Below are 8,057 nucleotides of genomic sequence, written 5' to 3'. Positions count from 1 at the left end.
ATCCGACAAATCTGCCTCAGCAGCACTGATGCAAGACCACATCAAGTTAATGTGGACAGTCCCATGTTTAATTAATGAGAAATGTAAATACTACTCATGACCAGCCATGTGGCACCACCGTCAAAACAGGAGCCGCCAGCAGATCTCCAGTTGAGCAAATACTGCCACCTACTGACCAGAGATGGTCCTGCGACAACTATGGAAATCTTTATTTAAGTAAAAAGGAGCTCGGAGGACACCCAGTGGCACGACCACTCACGACAGGGGAAAGAACGTACAAAAGGTTCTTCCTACAGCAGAGACGAGACCATAGACCTGTGTGCGTGTGTTTATTATAAGGAGGTAAACAAGGCACTGGAATACAGCTCTTTAATGAATCCTGCTAGAATGAAATGTTGTACAACTTGAGAAAAGCAAAAAAACAAACCACCTAGCCAAGTTGCCCATTGTTAGCTCTATATTTAACCCATCAACGCGTCAGATCAATTCAAGAGTGATGATTCAGGGCTGGGTGTAGCGCAGGTACGACTTCCCGGAAGGCATGGGTTTAGTGGTCACGCCGCTGGGAAAGAGAGCAGCAGCTTCAGCGTCTGAGAGCGAGGGGATGACCATGACCTTGTCACCTGGCTGAAAGAGAGAAGAGCAGAGCATCACTTGCTGTTGGGACGCATCTTTGTGAATGTAAAAGGAGCCATTTTTTTCCTGCAACTCTGATACTGATGAAAATGTAGTACAGCAAAATAAATAAAGACAAGGTGCTGAAGTCGTTCATACAAACGTTCGAGTTACTATGGCGCACATGAACAGTTCCAGATTCTAAGAACTATTGTGATGTGGTGTACCGAGTGTGTCCCTGAAGGTTCTCAGTCATCATCCAGTTTCAACACTCCAACTGTTGTGCCGATTGACCTCGAAGAACAATGAGCTGGGAGGTTCCCCAGAAACTGATACGATTTAAAGTAACCGACAGGCCAAGCACCTAAAGGACGCTTAGACAAGAGTCTAGTCTGAACACAATGCTGCCTTCTAATCCACTTACACGGTGGCACTCTTGTCAGTGAGGAACCATCTGAGCTGTGTCATCAGGGTTCCATCCAGGGCTTCATCCATGACCCTAGCAACACCTGACTGGCACCGATTACAAAGACACACCTTTTCCCTCTCAAGTCCACGTCGAGGGTTGAAGTGCTCAACAACACTGCTGCCAGGGAAGCCACCCAACAGTGATGAGCAGGCTCAGGACTGAAACCACCGCTGTATGGAGATCCACGAGAAAGGGGAATAGCTGGAAGAATTCAGTACCCAAGGAACCAGCCACCCCAGGCCTGAATGACTTCTGCCCTGCTGCACTCACACCCACCCTGAAGTGCTTGGCACGTACATCCACCTGACCCCACAAACGACGTGGACAATATTTTTAATTGTCAATTGTTCTGAGCAAAATATGGAAATTCTTCAACCCTGTCACTGCATTTCAAACTGCTTTTCTGTTCAGTGCAATATTCTCCTGCGTATTCATCTTTTTATACAATATATTCATGTTTCCGTTGATATTTTACAGCCCAGGAAGCCAAATCCAGTGGAACTTTCTTCCCAAATGCACTGCTGTATAATTTCTGTAATGATAACAAAGGCAGTCTAAGAGATAAAACCAGGACTGACTCGCCACCCGTCCACCGCCGTCTCTACAGTTCAGCGTGGCGGCACAGCATGACGGTGCATCACCGTGTTGGCACAGAGATCCTGGTTGCAGCTGAAGAAAAGCTGAGTGGAGCAAACCATTGAAAACCTGATCCAGAGAGCTCAGACTGGGCCAAATTCTTGCCTTCCAGTGAGACAAAAGGGTCGTTTCTGTAAACGACCTTTAGTGAACCAGCCGGGGAACCCTGAAAACGGCCCCTTCCAACCCGACTAAGCTCGAGAGGGAGCAATGCAGGTTACTGCTGTGGATGTTTAACGAAGCAGTTGGCTACGCGTCCACCAGTCGCCTCCATAAGGAGGCTGCTCCTTATGGAGCACCCGTTGCCTCACAGTTAGCATTGTAGGTCATGTTTTGGTGGAAAGCAATCCGTCGTGGTGAACTTTGCACAGCTCTTTGTGATTGAATGACAGCTCCCATTGAGGTAATGATTAAAGAGCACAACATATTCAATACAGTTTTAAAATGTACCTTCCAATCTACAGGTGTGGCCACCTTCTTCTGCGCAGTGAGCTGCAGGGAGTCGATCACGCGGAGCAGCTCGTCGAAGTTCCTTCCCGTGGTCGCGGGGTAGAGGATGGACAGCTTCAGCTTCTTGTCCGGGCCAATCACAAACACCTAAAGTGGGACACGTCCACATACTTGAGACAAAGAGCAGCCCGGACTCGATGCACGATGGCTATGAGTGGGTCTTACGCAGCGAGCCGTGAGGGGGATTCCATCCTTATCCAGCTCATCGGGGTCCAGCATGCCCAGCTGGACAGACAAATGCCTCTTATCATCAGCGATGATGGGGTATGGCAGAGGACTGTCAGGCTCAGTGTTTAAGGCCATCACATCCTGGAAGGAGAATAAACACGTTCACATCTGGGTCACGATGATGAGTTACTCCACAGGAAATGGGAATTTTTAACTTTATGGTGATGAATAAACCGAATGAGCTGCAGGTTACGCAAGACTGCGGTTGCAGGTCTGTTGCAACACAAAGTGCCGCAGCATTGAATATTTTAATGCTTTAGTTTAGATAGATTATTTGTTTGTATTAAAAAAAAATTCTTAGTCAAGTGATAGGAAAATGTGTTAATGACACTCTTTCAAAAGAGGTCAAGAGATTAAAGAGATAGGTCTTAAATGTGTGGTTATCTCCCAGCTTTAAAACTCAGGCAGGTAATAAACACCAGAGTTCTACATGTTTTCAGGCTGGTTTAAGCTAACTGGCAGTGTGTGTGTGTGTGTGTGTGTGTGTGTGTGTGTGTGTGTGTGTGTGTGTGTGTGTGTGTGTGTGTGTGTGTGTGTGTGTGTGTGTGAGACCTTGCTCCAGCTGCAGTGATCCTCAACACTGTCGACGGACAAAGCGATCATCTTCACATCTCTCTTCTTGAACTCGCCGCTGAGCTTGGCAGCTCGGGCCAGCTCTGTGGTGCAGACAGGGGTGAAGTCCTTCGGGTGGGAAAAGAGAATACCCCAGCTGAAGGAGAGAGTGCACGTGAAACATTTAGGAGTTGGGTCAGCATTTTACACACAGGTGTGAGGCCAATGCACGTTTGCAGCTGCCACTGACAAAGCGACCTTCCAAAAAATAAAAAAAACCTGTAACTTGCAGAACTTTATTTTATTTTATTTTTTTAAATGGCAAATCTGGGGCAGGAATAACCAAAAGCTTTACAGTTGGGTTCACATGATGCGACCCCAGTGAGGAAGGTCTCCGTTTAATCCAGTTGCAAAGTTCAGGTAAACATAGTATTAATAAAATATATAAACGCAAACATATCGCGTCTGCTCTTTTCCTTAGTTGCAGTTTAGAGATTTATTATATATTGTTGCGTCAAGCCTGTTTACCCAAGTGCGTCACGCTCAGATCAGAAGTCTGGAGAATTACGCAACATTAAACGCCTAATTTATAATCAATCCTTAAACAGAGAATAAATCAGAGGTAATCAGTGGGGAGATCCGAAAAAAGGTTCGTTGTTACTGTGGCGCGTGCACAGTTCTATCAGTTTGTCAAAGCAGAACACGCCAGATGATAATGACGTCACAAAGCCAAGGTCTGCGCACTCACGAGCTGCCCAGGAAGTCGTGGAACTTGATCCTGCCGATGGTTGTGTTCGCCTCGAAGTTGGGGAACTCGTCTCCGAGCAGAATTCCAGGCATGGTGGCTTTTTTTCCAACACAGGACCCGAGACACTCACGCGCTGGGCTTTACCCGGCTGGACCACGTGAAGGAACCCGGAAGTGTGCCTCCTCATCCAATCAGAGCCTTTATGTTCCCAACGCGCTCCAAATAAAAAGTAATTAATACATGTAACATATACACGGCGTTAAATTATGGCGTGAAAGCATTTTAGGATTACAGTTGATCGTCTTTTAGATTTACTATTTTCATTATTCTTTTTTTGGAGACAATTAAAAATGGATTAAATTGGGGAAAATATTTTTATTTGGAAACGAAATAAATGCAGTGAATTTGTATTAATTATTTCTCTCGTGTAAGATGCTATATTGTTTATAAACATGTAAGGCTGCAAATGGCGCTGCATATGTTTTTAAAGCCGCAGATATACTGAAATCCACATTGAAAGTCCAATGTATTGACATATGGACACATAGGGGGACATGGAGATTAATGAAACTGAATGAAATATTTTCTCCTTATTCAACTAAATAAAATAATCAACTCCAGCAGTTATATATAACTTGATTTGTGAGCAACGTTCTATTATTTTTCACCTGCTGTTAGAGATTTGTATATTTGGGGTCATTGTTCATTTATATATTGACACTGTCATTGATTGCAGTCGAACTTTCCACTAAGGACAACGTCCGTAGTGTAAAAGGGTTTGTCTTTTAATCGTTTTATTTCGCGTAAGTAATTTGCGTTATTTGGCAGTTGTAATTCCACCAAAACACCAGAAGAGGACAGTCACGTGTGTTTTGTTTGGAAAAGAGGGAGAAAAACTCCAATTCCCATGAAGCTTTGCAAACACGGCAACAAATATGGCGCATCAGTTCTGGCGACTGTTGTAGAAATGAATTACGGATATTTCAAGTAATCCGAAAGAATATTAGCGTGCACAATTGCACATTTACCTCTGCGATAAACTACACTAAGCTGTCCGGCCTGTGAGCAGACTGATAAAATGCCCTCTCCTAAAGCTAAAAATCCAAATCGTAGCGGTGGAAGCCCGGTGCTTGGAGGTACCGGCGGCCGCTGCGACTTCATGCCGCTGACGAAGCCGCTGAACCGTCCGTCACCACAGTCGCACCTGCTCCAGCGGCAGGGATCCGACCCGACCACCGCCCGTCTCCGAGCCTCGGAGAGCCCCACTCGTCGACGGGGCTCCAGCTCCTCCACGGGCTCGGCGAGTGGTCAGGGGCTGTCAGACGAGGATGGCATACGGCTAAACCCCACTTTCCTGGGCGTCGCGCTCAGCTCTCTTCTCGCCGTCGACCTGTGGCTTTCTAAGCGGATGGGGGTCTGTGCCTGCGAGGACTCGTCCTGGGGGAGCGTCCGACCTCTGATGAAGCTGATTGAGATATCTGGACACGGCGTCCCTTGGCTGGCTGGCACTGCCTACTGTCTGTACAAGAGTGACACTGTTGCGGGCCAGGAAGTGATGCTGAACCTCCTCATAGGTAAATCCTGCATCCTCTAGAGATGGTTACCACAGCGAGGAGTTTATTTACTATATGTCTCTACGAAAACTGCTGATATGCATCAGTCAGCTGTCATTCCTTTGTGTCTGTTTGTTGGCCATCAACAGAGGAGTCACCTAAATTCTTTTGTACTGTTTTTCTAGTTACCTAAACTGGTTTGTGATCAGCACAAAATGATGCCATGGTTTGTGGCGTGACTCTCCTGGTTCACCAATGATGCCATGGAGGATTTCTATCAAGCATTACTCGTGCCAATAGGTGTTCAGCTCTCCTAAGCACTGAGAAGTTTCAAATGATATAAGATCTTAACATGAATGAACATGTTATTAATTGATGAGAGATTTTTTTTAAAATTACATTATGAAACTTCAAGTCTTGAGTAACGTTATCTGGATAAATGACAAAGGTCGATAAGTTCTCCTCCATACTGCTTCTAAAATGTGCACAATTCCATCTATAAGGTTCATTGAAAAGGTTATCTTTTATAAACAATAGACTAGCAAATTGTCAAATGTGAATTAAAATCACTTAAACAATGTTTGTTGAATCCCATATTTCCTAACATTCAGACACTAAACACCTAAATTTGGTCAAATACGACAGAAAATCCAAATATATTAATTTTATTTGCCGAGCTATACATAAAGTAAACATTGTCCCCTTCCTGCTTTCCAGGATTGTTGCTGGATCTTGTCCTGGTTGCCATGGTTAAAGGCGTGGTTCGCCGACCCCGGCCGACGTACAACCGCATGGACATGTTCGCCACCGTTTCCGTGGACCGCTACTCCTTCCCTTCAGGCCACGCCACCCGTGCAGCCATGTGTGGACGGTTCCTCCTGGCTCATTTGGTGCTGGCAGCGCCGCTGAGGGTCCTTGTCCTGCTGTGGACGGGCCTGGTGGGCCTGAGTCGAGTGCTGCTGGGCAGACACAATGTGACTGACGTGATGTTTGGGTTCTGGATGGGATATTGCCAGTATAATCTGGTGGAGATGCTGTGGCTCTCCCCTCAAACCCTCCTGGGACAGTTAACATAAGTACAGGAATGATCTATTGGCTATTATAGTCTATAGTCCAGAGAAAACTTCACTCCTGTGGATTTTACGGTCAAGGTTAAATTGATGTATTTTTGTCTAAATCATTCTAAACTATGAATTGATTTTTAAAACAGATTAACTTCTGAATCACAAACTCAAACACACCCAGATCATATCTCATATGGGAGCGGCACTAATTCGTCTGAGTTTAAACTTCTCACGGAGCCGTTGCCGTTTTGGCTCCAGTCCTGGAACAGAAATGGTGGGGTTTCTGGGTCACAAGGCTTAAAAGAAAAAAATAAAATAAAAGTAGCATTAACCAGTTGGCCAGGGTGTTTAAAATTAACAAGTGGAAATAGAAAATAATCATTTTCATTTTCTTCAGAGACATCATGTTTGGTGTCAGTCAGAATCACTAAGAGTTTGGGTTTTATGCTTGAAGCATAAATGTCTAAATCTAACATTTCTTGATGTTATAACAGCGGGTTTGTTTGTTTTAGTTGGACTTTCATATTGCCACCGAGGCTGCGGACATGTACATAAAACAGAGAACAGATTTGGGAGTGAAATAAGGGCAGGTTGCCTCTCACTTTTTACACACAACACAACACACACATTTTCTATTATCATGGGAATATGTGAACTTGCTTTGATTTCTGTGTAAAGGTGTTTCCGTGTAACTATTGTCTTCTTTGACAGAAAGAATGTAGACTGTTTTGACTGTTGATATGCACCTGGGCTGGAGCTTCTGATTGTAACATTTATCCAGCACCGAGCCTCTCTCTGACATTTAACCTCCAATTTACTAAAAGCTGAGGCAGTTTGTAAAATACCAAATAGATTAAGACAAAATGCTCTTCCAAGTTTTCAAATAACGATCCAAAGCGTTCATTCGGCACAAAAAGACTGTATTTAATGTTCAATCTCACGAGTTTAGTACGTATATAAAGGCTAATACCGTAACTTACTGCAGATTGAAATAAAACAACAGAGCAGTGGACTTCTGAAAGAAGCAAAAGGCAAACGGTCTACTCTACATTTTAGCTTGTCTACTAAACAAAAAAAGTAGCATGGCCACTTCTTTGGCAGTCACTGCTTATATTTTCATCAGTCTTGGTCACCAAGTGGCACTTTTAGTCTTATAGATTGTAACTATAACAGACAATCCCCCATGTTTGTGACAACCGATACCAGATCTGCGTGGCATAACTGACACAGTCGCCTGTTATTTTTGGAACGAGGGTTGTAATAGCCAGATTTCTGGTACAGACTGTTTTATTGAACTCTTATCTGCTCTGCTGCAATATTAGCTCGGTGATCTTGCCGTGGGCAGAACCTCCATTTGCAAAATTCATTGTATGTCATTCCCCTTGTTGCATATCTTAATTGTGAATTTGTGACCAATATTTTTTTTATTTGCCTAATAGGATTATATGGATTCACATTTCTCACTGTGAATTAACAGCAGATTTAAACATTACCAGCAAACATCTCTGCACTCTTTTACCTGTTGATTACTTTAAATGATGAGCTGTTTTTGTTTATTCTTAATGAACATGCCTGTGTATGTGAATTATTCTCTTCTATGTGCTGTAACAGGTTTACTCATTGGTGCTCTGATTGTAGGTGTTTTATAATTAAATGGCATTTAGAGCGAAAACACACCAGTG

General features: G+C 44.0%; 2 protein-coding genes across 2 annotated transcripts; one reads left to right on the top strand and one right to left on the bottom strand.

Annotated features, from left to right (window-relative positions):
• Window positions 1–355: 355 nt before the first annotated feature.
• Window positions 356–3,945, bottom strand: prdx6 (peroxiredoxin 6). The gene is made up of 5 exons (XM_057039153.1): window positions 3,759–3,945; window positions 3,011–3,167; window positions 2,396–2,539; window positions 2,171–2,317; window positions 356–627 (listed from the first exon to the last, which is right to left on the bottom strand). The coding sequence occupies exons 1-5, from the start codon at window positions 3,848–3,850 to the stop codon at window positions 502–504; spliced, it is 666 nt and encodes a 221-aa protein (XP_056895133.1). The 5' UTR covers window positions 3,851–3,945; the 3' UTR covers window positions 356–501.
• A 720-nt stretch (window positions 3,946–4,665) lies between these two features.
• Window positions 4,666–8,051, top strand: plpp6 (phospholipid phosphatase 6). Its single transcript, XM_057039135.1, has 2 exons — window positions 4,666–5,332; window positions 6,029–8,051. Exons 1-2 carry the CDS (start codon window positions 4,837–4,839, stop codon window positions 6,385–6,387), a joined length of 855 nt encoding a protein of 284 aa, XP_056895115.1. The 5' UTR covers window positions 4,666–4,836; the 3' UTR covers window positions 6,388–8,051.
• Window positions 8,052–8,057: the final 6 nt, after the last annotated feature.

The sequence above is a fragment of the Takifugu flavidus genome, chromosome 7 (genome assembly GCF_003711565.1).
Source record: "Takifugu flavidus isolate HTHZ2018 chromosome 7, ASM371156v2, whole genome shotgun sequence".
Lineage (NCBI taxonomy): Eukaryota > Metazoa > Chordata > Actinopteri > Tetraodontiformes > Tetraodontidae > Takifugu > Takifugu flavidus.
The sequence above is the reverse complement of the archived record's forward strand: the minus strand, read 5'-3'. Positions and strand labels throughout refer to the sequence as shown.

What these genes read in the sequence shown, in the direction of transcription:
- plpp6 (XM_057039135.1), top strand. Translation starts at nt 4,837, where the DNA reads ATGCCCTCTCCTAAAGCTAAAAATCCAAATCGTAGCGGTGGAAGCCCG. An exon ending in GATGCTGAACCTCCTCATAG is followed by an intron (nt 5,333 to 6,028) that starts GTAAATCCTGCA and finishes CCTGCTTTCCAG; the next exon opens with GATTGTTGCTGGATCTTGTC.
- prdx6 (XM_057039153.1), bottom strand. Translation starts at nt 3,850, where the DNA reads ATGCCTGGAATTCTGCTCGGAGACGAGTTCCCCAACTTCGAGGCGAAC. An exon ending in TCCCCCTCACGGCTCGCTGC is followed by an intron (nt 2,318 to 2,395) that starts GTAAGACCCACT and finishes GTCCCACTTTAG; the next exon opens with GTGTTTGTGATTGGCCCGGA. An exon ending in CCACACCTGTAGATTGGAAG is followed by an intron (nt 628 to 2,170) that starts GTACATTTTAAA and finishes TCTCTCTTTCAG; the next exon opens with CCAGGTGACAAGGTCATGGT.